Source organism: Ovis canadensis, chromosome 3 (genome assembly GCF_042477335.2).
Source record: "Ovis canadensis isolate MfBH-ARS-UI-01 breed Bighorn chromosome 3, ARS-UI_OviCan_v2, whole genome shotgun sequence".
Lineage (NCBI taxonomy): Eukaryota > Metazoa > Chordata > Mammalia > Artiodactyla > Bovidae > Ovis > Ovis canadensis.
Genome location: NC_091247.1, coordinates 36081316 through 36100904, shown reverse-complemented (window position 1 = coordinate 36100904; position 19589 = coordinate 36081316). Strand labels below are relative to the sequence as shown.

The 19589-nt window shown below is 45.7% G+C and overlaps 1 protein-coding gene across 1 annotated transcript in view; it reads left to right on the top strand.

Moving 5' to 3' along the window:
- The window catches only part of ALK (ALK receptor tyrosine kinase), a 742529-nt gene that overhangs the window by 714758 nt on the left and 8182 nt on the right, over nt 1-19589 (top strand). Inside the window, exons 24-26 of the mRNA XM_069582903.1 lie at nt 5315-5412; nt 9389-9481; nt 12022-12123. Of these exons, the coding sequence (XP_069439004.1) occupies nt 5315-5412; nt 9389-9481; nt 12022-12123 (293 nt within the window). The remainder of the gene's footprint in view (nt 1-5314; nt 5413-9388; nt 9482-12021; nt 12124-19589) is intronic.

Below are 19589 nucleotides of genomic sequence, written 5' to 3'. Positions count from 1 at the left end.
GGGAACTGGAGCAGAGCAGACACCCTGAGTTAGGAACTGCCATCTTGAAGTTGCTGCTGAACTATGTGGACCACAGGGAAGACTTGTACCCTCCCCACCCCCAAGGAAAGCAGGGAGAGGCCGACAGCCACGTGGCCACAGGAAGACCAGAACTGAACACCCTCTTCACATGGACCCAAAGTGGTGGTGGAAACCTCAAAAGGTTGCACCTGCTCCAATTCCCACCTTCACTTGGGCTCTTAAGAGCCTCTACACCATTCCTGCAAGGCTCTGGCTGACCGTCTAAGAGGAATCCAATCTAACTTATTGAGAGGATGAGCGTGTGCACCTCAGCACCCCTGGCAGGAGGAAGGGGCCTGAGGAAGGGGAGAGCAGGAAGGGGCCTACCTCATGATAACCCTCATCTGCAGCACCGTCCTCCTCCTCCCCAGAGTTTTCACGTTTCTCAAAACCACCCTATGAAGTAGACGGTACAGATCTCACCTCATTTTGGAGACGGGAAAACAGGGGCTCAGAGAGGTTATGTGACTTGCTGAGGTCACACAGGAAGTGGAAGAGCTGGGACTAGAACTCAGGCCTTACGGCTCCTCATTCCTTGCTCACTCCAGCCTGCTGTGCTGTGCTGGGGAAGCCCTGAGGGCCAAGGTGAGGGCAGGTGGTTGAGAGCAAAGGTCGCCAGCTACGCAGGCATCTCTGCCAGGGTCTGGGCACCAGTCTCAGCTTCCCCACCCCTACCCAGCAGAGCAGAGCCTTCAGCCTCGTGCCCTGAGCATCTCAGCAGTGCTTCCAGCAGATGTCCAACAGGGAACATGTGATGTCACTCTCTGGGAGGAGGTCCAGCTCTGGGTTTCCCATTGGACATTCCTAAGGCTTCAGGACAAGAGAGTATTGTGACTTCCTCGTAAAGGGAATCTGAGAACCCCTCACTTGGCAAGACCGAGAACCTTCAGGGAGGGGTACTTCCTTCTCTCACAGGCAAGGGTATCTCTCTTGATAATGATTTGGATGTTGTCTCAAAGAACAAAGCACCAGTGAGGAAGACAGATCACTGACATCTCCCACCACCTCCCTGCCCAAGTGCCGCCTCAAGGAGGCTCACGGCGGGAGCCTGCTGCCAGCTTCCAACCTCTGGCTGCAGGTACCACCCCAGGGATGCCCATAGCCAGGGGAAGGTCAACTCTGCTTGGGAGAGAGGTGCTTCTAAGGATCAGGATCCCCCCGACCAAATCTTCCCTTTAACCCTTGACCCTGATCTTCTTTGTGTGACTCTCTGGCCAACCATGCTCCCAGATCTTGGCGGCAGTCCAGGCATCCTCCTTTCTCCTTTACACCCACTCACCTCAGATGAGCTGGTCCTTCCTGAGGCACTTACTGCCCATGATGGGTGATGTGAAATGTCAGATGACAGCCCTCCAGAGTGACCCCATGCAAATGTGTTTGCAGCAGCAACTTCCAGCCGGGGTGGGAGCAGGGCATGTGGGAGGTTGCTGGGTGTCCTGCATGGATTCTCAGAACCACAAACTCCAACTTAGTGAGAGAGGACCAGGTTGACTGAAAAAGGACCAGGATTTATAGTGGACTGAGGTAGCTAATATCAGTAAATCCTGATGAAGGAGGGAGGGACTGGCTGATGGACATAGGGGCTGGAGACATACACACACTGAGGAGGGGGCGGGCAGAGCTGTGCCTCCAGGCTAGAACTCACTGAATTCAAAGGTCTGAGGTCCACCTGGTTCATTTGTTTGAAGCCCCTGAATCTCTCCAGGCTTAACCTGCTGTGTGCAGGCTCCCAGCCGCGTGCTCAGAATCAGACGCACACTCTGTGCCCACTTCCTGCCCTCCCTGGGGTTCAGCAGCTAGACATCTAGACATCAAGATGGAAGGACCTCAGAGAGGGTCTAAGAGGCTCTGGCTTCAGATAATGCATGGATATGAAGTAATGATAGATACACGGACTCAAAGGACAGAATGGGTGCCAGGGCCAACTATGTCTGTCATGGAAATGAAATTCATGGGTACAGAGGGAAACATCGTTCGGTCCCAGGACCCCGCCACCTCAAGAAGGAAGGACCCTTTTAATGTCAATATAATTTTGCAGACCCCCCTCTTTACTGAACAAAATTTTACTGAGGATTTAATATATGTCAGATATAGGCTAGTAGCTATCTTTTAGTATCAGTTGATTCAATCAATAATGACAAAGGCCATCAAGGAGTCAGTAATCTCTGTATTAAAGGGGGCAGCCATTGCCCACTATAGCATCTACACCTGCTTGGGGAATGGTAGTCTGGTAGGTAGTGGCTCTGGAGAAGATGCTGCATATGCATGGCGGCTCCTGGACGCCAGAGAGCACAGCATAGAGATGAGAACCTCTGATTGCCACTAAAGCTTAGGTTTTCATCTTTGGTTTCGATTTTGCCAAGTACTAATGTTGCCTCCACAAATCGTTGAGTGCATTTTTTTTGACCATGTCCAGAGCCAGGAATCTGAGGCCCAGCACCATTCTCATCACTTTTCAAAATGGATTTTTGCCACTTTTCATATCTTGTGTCCCTGTCTTCATTCTTTGCTGCTTCCTTTCATCTTTCCCTCTTACTCTCAGCCATCAATTTAAAAATGTATCCTTATTCTGCTTTTCCCTTGGTGAAACTGTTCCTCCCCCATGTCCTGTGATCCTTCGTTTCTAAATGCAGGAGCTACTTAAGGAAGTATTATTATTATTATCAATATTATTCTCTTCTATCAGTATATACATTATCCTTTGGAAATAGTACCTCAGGAACTGTGAGCCAAAGTAAGATATTGGTCAAAACAGTGTCCTAATGGGAATAGCAGAACCCTGAGTGGTACACACTCACAGGCATGCTCAAAAGAATTCCATGGTCAAGCCAGTTTCAGAGCCACACAGACTCCCCTCTGATTGATTCTCAATACACACTAGTGTGTAGCAAAGACTCTGATAATTCCTCTGATGAAGAAGCCTATTTAATCCAGGAATTCCCATACCTATTTGATTGAATTCCATCCTACAGCCTGCTTCGGGAGGTACTGGATAAAACCCTCTCTGAGTATTGGACAGAATAAAAACTGCCTGAAGTTGCCAAAGGAAGTGCCACACTCAGTAGCAAATCAAGGAAAAAGAGCCCTGGTTCCAACTCCTCCTTTGGCCGGGCTGGATACAGATGGCACACTGGCTATGCTCTGCACTGCTCATTTTCAATATCGGTCTTGTCACAGCATCCACAGACCCCCACCACCACACACACACATACACACACACACACACACACACACACACACTCACACACACATATGCAGACACACCTCTTGGGTTACAGACGATCTGCTTCTGTGAAGACTGATTATTGGTGCAGTTAATTTGCTCTGAACAGCCACAGACAGGGAGCCCCGATAAACGCGGCCCCTGGGCTAATGCCTGAGAAGATTTAGCCCCTGCAGTGCAGCAGACTTATGGAGCATTTGAGACATCAATGGTCCTTGCGTCCTGAGTGATGGGGGCTAAGACACAAAGAGACTCCAAGAGCGCTAGGAATGGTCCTCTTTGGCAGGAGCAGAAAGAATTTTCCTGGAAAGAGAAAATATTGTCCTAATATTATAGCAAGATGGATGAATATTTCTCTCAAAAATATATTACTTTTCTTGTCCCCAGGAAATGGAGACTCTGTCTCTCCCAGTGCCCAGTACTTCTGACCCTAACAAGGTCCTGGGAGAAGCCAGACACATGAGCCACTTCTCAAGTCCCCAACAGCGCCCTCCACGGAGTAGCCCCCTCCATGAATGCAGAGCCCCCCTGTGAAGCACTCACTCTGTGCCTCTTGCTGAGTCCTCAGAACAACCAGGGAGGCTGAGAGTGTCACAGCACTGTCACACACAAGGACACGGAGGCTTGGACAGAGGGAGTGCCATCAGCCCCAGGGCACACAGCCAGTAAGGGACCCAGTAGGATGAAGCCCAGCTCAGCTCAACCGAGCACTGAAATGTACTCTGTGTGCTGTATCTGTGCTCGCGCGGGTGCCGTGCACTGAGTCCACAGGAACGCCAGCCCTTCTCAGACATGCCCTCCTAAGAAACTCAATTTTAACTCCCAGAATCCCGCCTCCCCCAATCCAAACCCTAAAAGCCCAGGTCAGGGCAGTTTCAGCTCCACCCTACTAGCTGAGCCTCTCTGAGCCCTCAGCCCTCTCACCGTCAATATGGAGGTAACCTTGCTTGCCTACTGACCACACAGGACATTGCATCAAAGGCCCTGGGACTTGCCCTCTTACAGGTAGGGGACTGCCTGATGGTCCATGGGCAGCAAATGCTCCCCTCCCTGAGTCGTCTCCCCTGGAACTGAAGCAGGCCCCACACAAACTCCTCACCACCTCCCCCGACCCACGCTATTGCTCCAAAGAGTCCCAGGGAGGCCCTGATCTGTGGCAGCATCTGGAAAACCCTAGTTCGGCTGTGATCAACCAACAAACCCCCTTGTTCACTGAACCTCGGCAGTGAGCTAAGCATTGCGCTGGAGACCATGGAAGTGGACGCCAAAGGCCCTGCCTCAGGAGCCTCGAGGTTTCCTTGGGGACGTGGTGGAACAAGCCCTGAGCAGCACAGTGCACGCGACACTGCCTGAGGACACGCTGCTGCGGACTCGGGGGTTAGGGATTGAGAAGACACCAAGAAGGGCGCAGCCCTCAGGAAAGACTTCTGGCCGCCGCACCAGACGGGGGAAGGAGAGCCAGGCTGCATCCCGGGACGGTTTGGGGAGTGGGGGGCAGCAACTTTTGCACAAAAGGGACCTCATGCAGGAAAGCCAGAGACAGCTCTTCAGCTGCCCAGTATTTTCTGGAAGGTTCGCTTTTTCAGTCCACTTTAGATCTAGGTCTTCTTGAAGAAAGTTAATTTTTTTAATTTTTAAATAGAGCATTTTAAAGCAACACTACCCTGCCTTGATTTCCTCACAGGCCTGTTTGTATGTTTAGTGATTCAAATGTTTATGAAGATAGTGGTGGAAGAGTGGGCAGAAACACGAAGAGGCAGGACGTCTGTGGTGTGGGTTCCGGCCCCACTCACCTGGCAGCTGTGACTCTATAAACGCTGCGCCCGCACAGAGGTGGAGTCATTGCTCCGGGCTGAGGCCCAGGCATGTGCATTTGTATACATCTACCGGTGATCACAAATGTGCAGCCAGGGCCGAGGCCCCAGGGTGACGAGCCTGCGTTTGACCTCCTGGTGAGCACGGGAGTCCAGTGTTTCAGACCTCCTCTCCCCTGAGAGCTCCTCACCAACCAGTCACTACTGTCTCCTACAGAACCAGCCCTCCTCCCTGGTCATGCTGGATCTCCTGCACGTGGCTCGGGACATCGCCTGCGGCTGTCAGTATCTAGAGGAGAATCACTTCATCCACCGGTGAGTCTAAGTGACCTTGCTCTGCCCTCACCTTCCAGACGCTCCGCTACGTGTCCCAGGGCTTTGTTTGGCCCATATGTAAAGTGGGATCATGTGCTGTGCTGTGCTTAGTCACTCAGTCCTGTCTGACTCCTTGCAACCCCATGGACTGTAGCCCGCCAGGCTCCTCTGTCCAGGGGGATTCTCCAGGCAACAATACTGGTGTGGGTTGTCATGCCCTCCTTCAGGGGATCTTCCCGACCGAGGGATCGAACCCAGGTCTCCCACATTACAGCTGGATTCTTTAACAACTGAGCCACCAGGGAAGCAAAGTGGGGTCATAAAACATCTATATCAGCACTGGAGACCCAGATGAGCTCTGCCTGGCCTCCTGCAGGGACCCCCACCTGTGTCAAGTCCTAGGTCATGTTAATGTTTCCGTATCTAGAAGACTGAGCTTCCTAGGTGGCTCAGTGGTAAAGAATCTGCCTGTCAAAGCATCCAGGGTTCAATCCCTGGGTCGGAAGATCCCCTGGAGAAGAAAATAACAACCCACTCCAGTATTCTTGCCTGGAGAATCCCCACGGACAGAGGAGCCTGGAGGGCCACAGTCCATGGATCACAAATAGTGAGGCCCATCTAAGTGACCAAGCATGCCACATCATCTAAAAAATTGGGTTCCCTAAGGGAAGTTTAAATTTGTATTTTCTGGCTATGGATAAATCAAAGGCAACAACCCTATTTTATTCATCTTTACATCCCCAGCATATAGTGGCACACAATAAATGTTTATTGGATAAATTATTTTTTTTCTAAAATACTCAGAAATGAAGAATGAGAATTATTTCCTTTACCTCTGTACTTCATTTCTTCTACTCTATATGACTGACCCTTGTGTTTAATTGATGTTTGCACTCGTACATCAAGTGCGTGTGTAACGCTATAGACATAAAAAATGACACAAATTTCTTTCCACGTGGCTATCCATGGCTTTCTCAACAGACAGCTTGATTCTGCAACTTGAAAAGTTAAATAGATTGTTAGACTCTTTGCAAAGCTCTTCCTAATGATTTGTTTCTCATTTAGTAAATAATAACCTTACTCTTAAACTCTTACTCATGAACTCTCAAACATTCATGAACCCATCAAAGAGTAAAAGACATGCTGCAATCCTTAGAGTATGTAAAAACAACATAGAGAATGAGAGACACTGTAAGAGTGTAGAAAGAGAAGAGCATGGAGGTAGATAACAAGCTATGTTTTCTTCCCTAATAAAGGGGATAAAGATCAGGAAATACACTGGCCTAGTTTACTGAAATCATTCTGAAAACAAGGCCAGAAGCTCACACTGGCTCATCCTTTGTAGCTTCATCATTTTGGCCCTCAGAGCTTCCTCTTGAGTCTCAGCCTTTCCAGCTTGCAGATCCCTGTGCTTGATAGAAATAACAGAAGCAAGAGAGAAGCTGAGCCCCAGTTCTTCTGTTCTCACCCAAAGCCACACTCTCTGCTTCACAGCACAGTTGTCCTTGCCCTTTTTATTGTGTCCAGAACTTTCCATAAATCTCAGCTCTGGGCTTTATTGTTGCTCAGACGTGACAGGGTTGTGCTCTTTTTAGAATAAGTCCTTGGCTAGAGCCATCTTTCCATCTTTCTTTTTTTTTTTTCTTTGAAGTATAGTAGAATTACAATGTTGTGTTACTGCTGTACGGCAAAGTATGCATTCTTTTTCACATTCTTTTCCACTATGGTTTCTCAGCTTGGTGCACCTGGAAAGAATAAATGTCTCTCCATCTCATGTCTGCCTCCGCTAAGTCTGAGCCCATCTGAGAGCAATGTGACCCATCCCCTTAGTGACTCCAGATCTCTCCCTTCACTTCTCCTCGAGGTCATCTCTGCCTTTTCATCTCCACCCCCACGTTAATCACCAAGTGTCCAGATTCTCTGACTGAGGGATTGTGTCTACTTTTCCTCTGACGTTTTGAAATCTGCTTTCCTGAGGGATGATACATTTTGACTATATCCAGTGCCCTGTTATTACTGAAAATAAGATAACAAGGAGCAAAAATTCACTCAAGATTCCTACTGCTTCCATATCTGTAAATAGTTGCTGAAGGTCACAATAAGATCCCAGAGTAACATTTTGTTGCTTCTTTTATCTTTTTCAAGAAATGAAATTGTCAAAGATTGAATCAACAGTATGTTCGATGATCTGCTTTATAAGCAAAAGGTGACGATTAGCAGAAATTGTCCATCTCAGTCAAAGCTGTCTTCCGGGGTAATTGGTTTTAGGAAAGCATCTTTTTATATCTTCTAACTGGCTCGAGGCTGATGGCACCCTCCCCCCATAGGTTTACCTTAATTCTCTCTCCTTCACCATCTGCCTGAAGATTCACAGACTCCCATGCACACATACCTCCTGAATTCAGAGCGGACTCCCTCGCAGATCCACACACTCCCATTTTTCTATTAGATCTGTTTCCTTTGGACATGGTTTATTGCCATTTCAAGAAATATGTGTCATTCTACCAATTCTTGGTGTGTTCTATAATATTACATTTACTTTCTTGCCATTAAATTCAAGATCAATTTTTTAAGCAACCATTCCATGCACATCAACGGAAAGACCTTTCCAGAGCTATAAATATTGTTGTTGGTTGACTTCACTATATTTCTCTTGAGAAGCAATGGCTATATATCCTCCTATATTTTCTTCTTTTTGATGTCATATATGTTATGCTTTTATGGTTTTCTTAGGGCATTTTATGCACCATTGCTCCTCAAAATTCAACTTAAAACTTCTGAATTGGGGCAGTGGCATTAATAACATCCATCTCCCACCCTGACCAATTGTTCTGCTATCCTAAGCCATGAACCCCCATCCAGATCTATTTTTTTAAAAATACTATCCAGCTGTTTATTTTCCATGATCCTTCTTTCTCAGCCAATGATCATGAAACCAGTTGAAAGTATAAAAACGCCACCCATTCCCCCCAAGAAGTACTATTTTTTTCTGTCCAGGACTTTAATATTATTAGAAACCCATTCCATGAGTTTGAGCAAACTCTAGGAGATAGTGAAGGGACAGGGAAGCCTGGTGTGCTGCAGTCCATGGGGCCACAGAGAGTCAGACATGACTTAGTAACTAAACAACAACAACATTCCAAACTTCGTCTGGCTACATCTTTAATCCCCACGTGCAACTCAAGAATGGGTTAGCAGTCAGTGAGTAGAAGCTGATGAGTCTTGGAAAGCTTCTGATCCAGCCTTACATGCATGCTATGGAAGAATAGGCCCTAACAACTAGAACGTAATGACTAAGACAAGATAACTTTATAACAGGAAAGAAGTGATTCTTTGGCCTCATAGCTATGATGCATACAGCTTAACAAAGGCTTTAGATAAAATCATGGATGTAAAAACTATGATGGCGTATTAAAATATAAAACTAGAAATATTTGGGGAATGCCTTGACCTACTTGAATCTCATGGGAACCATGCTGTTCCAGAACACTCTGTCACACAACCGGCAGAAACCAACCAGCAATCGGTACAGAACAATAGCCAAAGGCCAAACACATTTCTATGTCCCTCTATTATCTTCTTTTAAGCTTTTTGATAAAATAAGGATAATACTAGCACCTTGTGTCTTACGGGGCTATGGTAAGAATTAGATATGAAGCAGTTAGAACAGTGCTTAAGTACCTGGTAAAAGGACAATCAATTTTCTAGTTCCTATTATAGTTATTTTCATTATTATTATCCCATTAAACGTTTTCAATCATCTCCCCTAATCCTTTTCCATTTCCCTGTTGGTTCTGAGACCTAGAATTGCTTAGCTATTTCTTTCATACTGAAGTCTAATGTAGTAAAGGAAATACAGAGAAGAAAAGGGAACTATTTGAACTTTAGATTGGAGGTGAAAATTCTTGTGATTCTTATACCTTTATCTTTTTAGGAATGAAATTACGAAATGCATTTTCTTTTTTTTTCATCCCAGGGACATTGCTGCCAGGAACTGCCTCTTGACCTGCCCAGGCCCTGGAAGAGTAGCCAAGATTGGAGACTTTGGAATGGCCCGTGACATCTACAGGTGAGTGAAGACTGCCATCACCCATCAGAGCTCACCTTCTCAACCGCATCCCTAGAGTACTCTGGTGCCTTGTCAACCTGCCGCCTAAAATGGCATTAAGTTCCTTTTCAGCACAGGGGCAGCCTTAATTATTGTTCATGCCTGAAGGAGTAATTCTAGGATCTCTCTGCCTGCAATAATTGACACTAACCTGTTAATTAGATTGTTTTTCTGGTTCCAACTCTTTAATCCTAGCATGTTCTGAGACAGAATAACCTGGATACTTCACTTGGAAAAAGTTTCTAGGTAAACTTTAGCTTAATTAACCCCTTTCCTCAATACTCAGGAATTCCAAACAGACTTAGCTTCCATTACCCTAGGCAAGAGCTCCTTAGAACTGAGAGGAGACTGGGCCCAGCACATTGCTCTGCATTTCCCACGCCAGGAGACATGGAAGTATAGTTCAAAGCCCGTCAGTACTTAGCTCAGCTTCATTTCTTTTTCCCTGTCACATTCTCGAGGCTACATCAAAAAAAAACAAAAAACAAAAACAGGGGACTTTCTTGGTGATCCACTGGTTAAGACTTGTGCTCCCAACACAGGGGGCCTGGTCAGGGAACTAGATCCCACATGCCACAACAAAATTCAAAAATCCTGTGTGCCACAACTAAGGCCCAGTGCAGCCAATTAAGTAATTAATTAAAAAGAAATCAATAAAATAAAAATTTTAACTGCAAAGAAAAAAAACCTCTATTGTATACTATCCCACACTTCTCTTCCCAACCCCTAGTTTCATCTTTGTCTAATTATTAACAACAGTGACTCACTCCATGAGCTGAGCGAGCCACTCTCTGGCATAGTCACTAATTACACTAATTACAGTTCCCTAATCCAGCAGTTGAGTAAGGAGAGGGGGTCAGGTAGACCTTTCAGTCTTCAGACAATAAGGGAGACCCCTGTCAGCCTCCCAAGGAACTGGTAGCAATCTCCTAGGGTGCGAATGCTGATGGCATCCTGTTAGCGCAGGGCAGCAGCGCAGGGAAACTCAGGAGTCAGCAGTGTTTTCACCTACTGTTATCTACCACTGATACCCACCACATACCTGGAAAGCTCCGCTCACCCTCTTCCACCACCCAGAGCCTCAGCGTTCCTTCACCTCCTGTCTCGGAGCACCCAGGACTGCCTGTGCTCTAAGACTCAAATGCTGCAGCGAGACTAAACGAGTCACGTGGTCTGACCCTTCCCTTACGTCCTCAGCACTGACAGGTCCCAACTCTAGACTTCAGCACCCTAGCTTCCCTACAGCCCCCTGCTTCCCACAGGCCCCGTGCAACAGTGTGTGTCACGAATGTTTCCTGCGAGACTTTCTTTGGCATTCAGCTTCATCAGCACCCCCAAGAAACTCTTCCCTGCTTTTCCACCCACCACCCCCACCCCAGGTGAAACAAACCCATTCTCCTTTGGTCACTGAGTTTCCTCTTGAATACATACTTTCGTCATCATATGTGTGTTCTTATTGCAGTTAATTATGTCTGTTTCTTCCACCAAACCATATCCTTGGAAGAGAGAGACTATGACTTATTTCTGTCCTCAGCACGTGGCAGAATACCTCACACGTTGTTGTTCAGTCACTCAGACGTGTCTGACCCTTTGCAACCCCACGGACTGCAGCACGCCAGGCTTCCCTGTCCTTCACTATCTCCCAGAGTTTGCTCAGACTCATGTCCATTGAGCCAATGATGCCATCCAACCATCTCATTCTCTGTCGACCCCTCCTCCTCCTGCCCTCAAACTTTCCCAGCATCAGGGTCTTTTCCAAGGAGTCAGCTAACCACTCAATTCATATTTCAGTCAGTTATTTTTTGAAGTAATTAATCTAGGCAGCTGGTAGGAATCCACCTCCCATAACATACCAGGCACAAGAACACAAGGCTGGGGTGGAGCTGGCTTCAGAGGTAGGAATGAATTTATTAGTTTTTTTTTTTTTATCAGGGAGTCGCATTAATGATGTCACTGACAAAAACTAGTTACCTCATCCCTCAGACGCCAGCTCCACCCCAGGCCTGTATTTTCCCTGGGGACTGTGCTAAAGGAAGCAGCTTCCCACCAGCCACCTAGAGGACTTGGAGTCACGTGCCTGTGTTGAATTGGATGCTGTGTGAGTGCCAAGGAGGACCCAGACTAGTAGGACACCAGCCCTGCTCTTTGTCCTCCCATTGCGTATCTCGCATTACCGTGGATCATCAGGAACTATACTCGTAAGGTTGGAGTAATGGTATTCACTGTGAGTTACAGTAAACAAAATCCATCAGGGAAATCTAACCATCTGCTAGCGGGTATTTTAGCCATTGCATAGATCTTTTCTTTCACACCTCCGCTGTTTCGTCTCCTATTAAGTGACACTAAGGTTGTTAACTAGATGATCTGTGTCCCCTGCTGTCCCCCCGAACCACAAGAGCCCCTCGTTAATTTCAGTTCATAGACCTTGCTTTTTGCCACTCTCTCAAGGTACCTGGCTCAGAGCCATCTCCAGAACCGAGTCTTCTCTCTTCTCCCTGCAGAGCAAGCTACTACCGAAAGGGAGGCTGTGCAATGCTGCCAGTCAAGTGGATGCCCCCGGAGGCCTTCATGGAAGGAATATTTACTTCTAAAACAGACACGTGGTGAGTCTTTCTGCTGCCCTCATCCAGGTCTCACCATGAGCCTTCAAGTAGAGCTCATGAGTCAAACGAGCCCACACTCTCTTGTGGAAGGATAGGAGAGAAGACAGCATACCTCTATAGCAGGGCCCACATCAACAGAGCATCAGAGTCACCAGGAAGTCTTGGTAAGACACAACTGAATGCTGGACCCCACCCTGAGAGCTTAGGATTTAAGAAGTCTGAGGTCACTGAGAAGTTCCATTTCTCACAAATTCCCGGGCTGTGTGGTCTGCTGCAGGCTGGTGGACCACACACAGAGCCACACGTAATTTTTTTTAACATAATAACAAAGTTGGATTTATCCCAGGAATACAACATTGAGTTAAGATTAGAAAAATGATCAATGAAATTCTCCAACTGACAGAATAACAGAGAAAAAGAAATTATTATCAGCACAGGAATATCAGTGATGGTGATCTACAGCTAAAAATCAGTTTGGAAAACTGTCTGCACATTAGATCTCCAGAAATCATTCATCCCGCAAAACTGAGACCTGTACTCCTTGACTAGCCTCTCCTTCCCTGGCAATCATCATTCTATTCTCTGTTTCTGCGAGTCCACTGATAAGTGAGGTCATGTGGCATTTGTCTTTCTGTGCCTGATTTATTTCACTCAGCATACTGTCCTCCAGGTTTATCCCTGTTGTTGCAAATGGCAAATTTCCTTCTTGTTTAAGGCTGAATAATATTCCTGTGTGTGTGTGTGTGTGTGTAAAATACATGCCACGTGTTCTTTATCCATTCATCCATCCATCAGTATTTAGGTTGTTTCCATATCTTGGCTATTGTGAGTAATGCTGCAGTGATCATGGGAGTGCAGATGCCTCTTCAAAATACTGATTTTATTTCCTTTGGATGTATACCCAGAGGTGGGATTGCTAGATCTTAAGGTAGTTCTATTTTTAATTTTTTGAGCACTCTCCATACTGTTTTACATAATTCCTACTAGAGCAACACGTAATTTTAAATGGCAGTCAACCTGTGTTCCCTCCCAAAATACACACACTCACAGAGGAATCTTTTTTGCATAAAAATCCACAAGGACACAGACAACGATGACACAGTTTTGGAAACTGGAAAGTTTACAGACAAACGGTCCCTTACTTGTGTGTGTGTGCTTAGTGGCTAAGTCATGTCCAGCTCTTTGTGACTCCATGGACTGTAGACTGCCAGGCTCCTCTGTCCATGGAATTTTCCAGGCCAGAATACTGGAGTGGGTAACCCTTCCCTTCTCCAGGGGATCTTCCCAACCCAGGGATCAAACCCATGTCTTCTGCATTCCAGATGGATTCTTTACCATGTGAACCACCAGAGAAGCCCGGTCCCTTACTTTTGAGACTGGAAAGTTGACACCTACATCCATCTTGAAGTAGCCTGCTTCACTCTGCCTGGTCAGGAGCCCCAGAAAGACCCAGGAATGGAAGGTGCCAGCACCTCCAAGTAGAGGTGCAGCAGATAGGAAAATGAGTTACAGATCTGTTTAGAAAGTAACTAGATCATTCCCTCACCTCTGCCCCTCCTCTACCATCACACAAGGCTAGGGGTTCCCTCTCTGAAGAATTTAATTCTTTCTGACCTTGGGGATATCAGACATCAGCAAGGGTGGATTCTCTACTATAAGCATATATAGTAGAGTTTAAGAAGTCTGCCCACTTAAAGGCGCATGCCTCCTCTCTCCCCTCAGTGCCGAGTACACGGCAACTAGGCAGGATGAGATCAGAAGATTCTCATTGAAGGAACTGACCCATGCAGAGAAAAACTTTAGACATCACAAGTGCTAGTGGGCTGAAAAATGGCCCTCCGATGGTATCGGGCTCTCATCCCAGAAACCCTCATTAGGAGAAGGAGTCTGCATCACCAGTGCCTCACAGGAGGCAGAGGGAGATGTGCCTCACACCCAGAGGACAGAGGCAGAGGTTGAAGAGATGTGGCCACAAGTCAAGACGTTCCAGCAGCCTCCAGAAGCCGGAAGAGGCAAGGAACAGTGTGGTCCCGCATGCACTTCGCTTTCAGCTCTCAATACTGACTTCAGACATCCAGCCTTCATAACTGTGAGAGAAAAAACTTCTGTTGTCTTAAGTCATCAAGTCTGTGGTACGCTGTCATAGCAACCAGGAAACGAAGGCCCCTTGTGAAACAAGCAAGTCAGTTACCCACCAGATAGCAAGCCTCATCTACACAGAGCTTCCCATCTTGCCGGGTTCCAATCTTAATATATGAATAGAGAGCCAAGAATCCACAGATACTTGAGAAAAGATTCTGATCTGATGGAAGCAAACATATGCAAAGGAACTTGGAGGGAGAAGAATGCAGAAAGTTTAGGAAAACTTTTGAAAACAATATCCTCAGAAAGTTAACCTTATTGTAACCATAATCTTAAGGACAAATGATTATTTAAAACAATGTTTTTGGGACTTCCCTGGCAGTCCAGTGGTTAAGAATCTGCCTTCAATGCAGAGGATACGGGTTTGATCCCTGGTTGGGGAACTAAACTCCCACATGCCAAGAGGCAACTAAACCCGCGTGCCGCGAAGACTGAGTCCGCACACCGCAAGGAAAGATCCTGCATGCAGCAACTAAGACCCGGTGCAGCCAAAAATTACTTACTTAATTATTTTAAATGTTCTTAGGGAAAAAGCTCCTGGATAGAAATATGTGATAAGAGAGCCTTCAAGGAGATGGAGTCTAGTTCCCTGGAGCCCATATGGCCAGCACACAGCAGCATTTTTTTCCAAAAGCACAGAGAGGGAAAAGCAGGGGGAAGAAAGAAACTTGGCAGACACTACCTCTGCTAGGCAGTCAAGGTCAGCATCAACAGCAGTACATCATGTTGACAGCACGTACCTTGACATATGATGAAATGGTAGTTAACCTCTGAGGTCTTTCTCCCCAGACCCATTAACTCCAGTCTAATCATAAGGAAAACAGACAAATCCTGATATGACATTCTATAGAATTCCTGACCAGAATTCTTTGAAACTGTCAAGGTCATCAAAAACAAGGAAAATCTGAGAAGTTGCCAAAGTCAAGAATAGCCTAAGGAAACATGACCGCTAAACATAAAGTGATATTCTAATGGAGTCCTAGAACAGAAAAAGGAAATTCAGCAAAAGCTAAGGAGACCTGAATAAACTATGGGCTTTAGCTAATAATAATTCCTTAATATTGGCTCATTACTTGTAACAAATGTGTCACATTAATGCTAACCATGGAACTGAGTGTGAGGCATGTGGGAACTTCCTGTGTTATCTTCATAATTTCTTCACAACCTAAAACTGTTCTTAAGAAAATAAAGTGTTTTTTTTTAAAAAAGATGATAATAGATGTGTGAAAGTAATAGAAAAATTGGAAGACAGAGTTGAATAAATCTTCTAGAAAATAAAATGACTATAAATAGATGGGATAGATAGGAAAGGAATGACAATTTAAAAGGATTAGACCATTAGACCCAATTAGCTGACAAATAGGAGTCCCAGAAAGAATGAAGAGCAGAAATGAAGGGAATAAAAACATCAAAGAAATAATTCAAGAAGATTTCCCAGAAGGACATACGTTTTCAGAATGAAAGCATCCAGCAAGTGCTAAGTGCTGTGAATAAAAAGAGCAACCACATGAACACATCATTGTGAAACTCCAGACCGATGGTGATCAAGGTGGTAAAAGTTTCCAAGGATACAAATAAAATCATAGTAAAAAATTATCAGAGATGAGAGACAGGGAATCCAAACAATTGAATTTCTCAACAGCAAAGTGGGAAACCAAGAAAATGGGCAAGAGTCCTCCAGATTCTGAAAGCCTTGCATTGAGATAAGGTCAGAAGACAGAGGAGCCATGGTGATCAGAGTCCCTCCTCTGGTCCATTTTTGGATAATGTGCATAAGAGGTTTTGTTGTTCGAAGCCACTGAGATTTGACTTACCCAAACCCAGTGGGTCTCAATGTGTGGTCCTCTGATCAACAGTATCAGCATCACCTGGGACCTTGTCATAAACTCAAATTCTCAATCCCACCCCAGGCCTCATAAAGCAGAAACTCTAGGAGTGGGGTCCAAAAATCTGCATCTTAAGGAATCCTCAGGTCATTCCATGTGCACCCAAGTTAGAGCACCACCCACCTACCCTCTCCAGGTACAGATAGTAATTTGGGTAACTGTGTAATTTTTTAAAATTGGAGTATAATTTCTTTACAATATTGTGTTAGTTACTGCCATACAACGAAGTGAATCAGCTGTATGTATACATAGATCCCCTCACTCCTGGACCTCCCTCTCATCCCTGTCCATCACACCCCTTGAAGTCATCACAGAGCACCAAGCACTTGCATATCCTGCTGCTGCTGCTGCTGCTGCTGTTGTTGCTGCTGCTGCTAAGTAGCTTCAGTCGTGTCCGACTCTGTGCAACCCCATAGACGGCAGACCACCAGGCTCCCCTGTCCCTGGGATTCTCCAGGCAAGAACACTGGAGTAGGTTGCCATTTCCTTCTCCAATGTGTGAAAGTGAAAAGTGAAAGTGAAGTCGCTCAGTCGTGTCTGACTCTTAGTGACCCCATGGACTGCAGCCCACCAGGCTCCTCCATCCATGGGATTTTCCAGGCAAGAGTACTGGAGTGGGGTGCCATTGCGTTCTCCATTGCATATCCTACAACCCAGCAATCTAAGTGCCTGAATTAGAGAGACTTGGGTAAAGTGTTCATCTGCAACATTGTTTACAATAAAGAATAAACAAAGATAGCCTGTCACTCAAGGGGAGGATGGAAAAATAAAATTGTGGTTTATTTATATCATGGAACTTCCCAGGTGGTGCAGTGGTAAAGAATCTGCCTGCCAATGCAGGAGACACAGGAGATGTGAGTTTTAAAAGGCTGATAAACATAGCACTGCTGCTGCTGCTGCTGCTGCTGCTACGTCACTTCAGTCATGTCCGACTCTGTGCAACCCCATAGACGGCAGACCACCAGGCTCCCCTGTCCCTGGGATTCTCCAGGCAAGAACACTGGAGTGGGTTGCCATTTCCTTCTCCAATGCATGAAAGTGAAAAGTGAAAGTGAGGTCGCTCAGTCGTGTCCGACTCTTCGCGATCCCATGGACTGCAGCCTACCAGGCTCCTCCATCCATGGGATTTTCCAGGCACAATGTGACTTTAAAATTTTTTTATCAGATTATCTTTATTGATTCAAATTTCTAAGATAATTTCATCTGCAATCACTCAAGCTATTTCTATAATTTTAGGAAGAGTAGGTTTTATATCAGAAGAAACAATGTGGGTTTTTTAAAAATATTTGTCTTATTTGATTTTTGAATGCTTCGGTGCAAAGCTTTGGGCCTTGTGGCTCATATTTGAGACAGGCTTACCTTATCAGTGATTTTTTAAAAATTGGCATACAAAATATATATTTACTTGATCTGTAGGATTACTAGATAAAATACAAAATGGCCAGTTAAAATGAAATTTCACATGAACAGTGAATAATTTTTTGGTATGTCTCATGCAGTATTTGGGATATGAATGTGTGCTAAGTCGCTTCAGTCCCATCCACCTCTCTGCGACCCTGTGAACTGAAGCTCCACATGCTTCTCTGTCCATGGGATTCTCCAGGCAAGGCTACTGGAGTGGGTTGCCATGCCCTCTTCCAGGGGATCTTCCTGACCCAGGGATCGAACCCTCGTCTCTTGTGTCTCCTGCACTGGCCAGTGGGTTCTTTACCACTAGTGCCAGCTGGGAAGTCCAACTGGAATATGCTAATACTAAAAATGTATTTCTTGTTTATCTGGAATTCAAATGTTAATGAGTATCCTGTATGATTATCTGCTAAATTTCACAACATTCAGTTCAGTTCAGTTCAGTTCAGTTCAGTCGCTCAGTCGTGTCTGACTCTTTGCGACCCCATGAATCACAGCACGCCAGACCTCCCTGTTCATCACCATCTGCCGGAGTTCACTCAGACTCACGTCCATCAAGTCCGTGATGCCATCCAGCCATCTCATCCTCGGTCATCCCCTTCTCCTCCTGCCCACAATCCCTCCCAGCATCAGAGTTTTTTCCAATGAGTCAACTCTTCTCATGAGGTGGCCAAAGTACTGGAGTTTCAGCTTTAGCATCAGTCCTTCCAAAGAAATCCCAGGGTTGATCTCCTTCAGAATGGACTGGTTGGATCGCCTTGCAGTTCAAGGGACTCTCAAGAGTCTTCTCCCAACACCACAGTTCAAAAGCATCAATTCTTCGGTGCTCAGCCTTCTTCACAGTCCAACTCTCACATCCATACATGACCACAGGAAAAACCATAGCCTTGACTAGACGGACCTTAGTCGGCAAAGTAATGTCTCTGCTTTTGAATATGCTGTCTAGGTTGGTCATAACTTTTCTTCCAAGGAGTAAGCGTCTTTTAATTTCATGGTTGCAGTCACCATCTGCAGTGATTCTGGAGCCCCCAAAAATAAAGTCTGACACTGTTTCCACTGTTTCCCCATCTATTTCCCATGAAGTGATGGGACCGGATGCCACGATCTTCGTTTTCTGAATGTTGAGCATTAGGCCAACTTTTTCGCTCTCCTCTTTCACTTTCATCAAGAGGCTTTTTAGTTCCTCTTCACTTTCTGCCATAAGGGTGGTTCATCTGCATATCTGAGGTTATTGATATTTCTCCTGGCAATCTTGATTCCAGCTTGTGCTTCTTCCAGCCCAGCGTTTCTCATGATGTACTCTGCATAGAAGTTAAATAAGCAGGGTGACAATATACAGCCTTGGCGTACTCCTTTTCCTATTTGGAACCAATCTGTTGTTCCATGTCCAGTTCTAACTGGTGCTTCCTGACCTGCCTACAGATTTCTCCAGAGGCAGGTCAGGTGGTCTGGTATTCCTATCTCTTTCAGAATTTTCCACAGTTTATTGTGATCCACACAGTCAAAGGCTTTGGCACAGTCAATAAAGCAGAAATAGATGTTTTTCTGGAACTCTCTTGCTTTTTCAATGATCCAGCAGATGTTGGCAATTTGATCTCTGGCTCCTCTGCCTTTTCTAAAACCAGGTTGAATGTCAGGGAGTTCATGGTTCACGTATTGCTGAAGCCTGGCTTAGAGAATTTTGAGCGTTACTTTACTAGCATGTGAGATGAGTGCAATTGTGTGGTAGTTTGAACATTCTTTTGCATTGCCTTTCTTTGGAATTGGAATGAAAACTGACCTTTTCCAGTCCTGTGGCCACTGCTGAGTTGAACTATGGAATGCAGTTCATGACATTCTGCAGGAGACAGGGATCAAGACCATCCCCATGGAAAAGAAATGCAAAAAAGCAAAATGGCTGTCTGAGGAGGCCTTACAAATAGCTGTGAAGAGAAGAGAGGTGAAAAGCAAAGGAGAAAAGGAAAGATATAGGCATCTAAATGCAGAGTTCCAAAGAATAGCAAGAAGAGATAAGAAAGCCTTCCTCAGCAA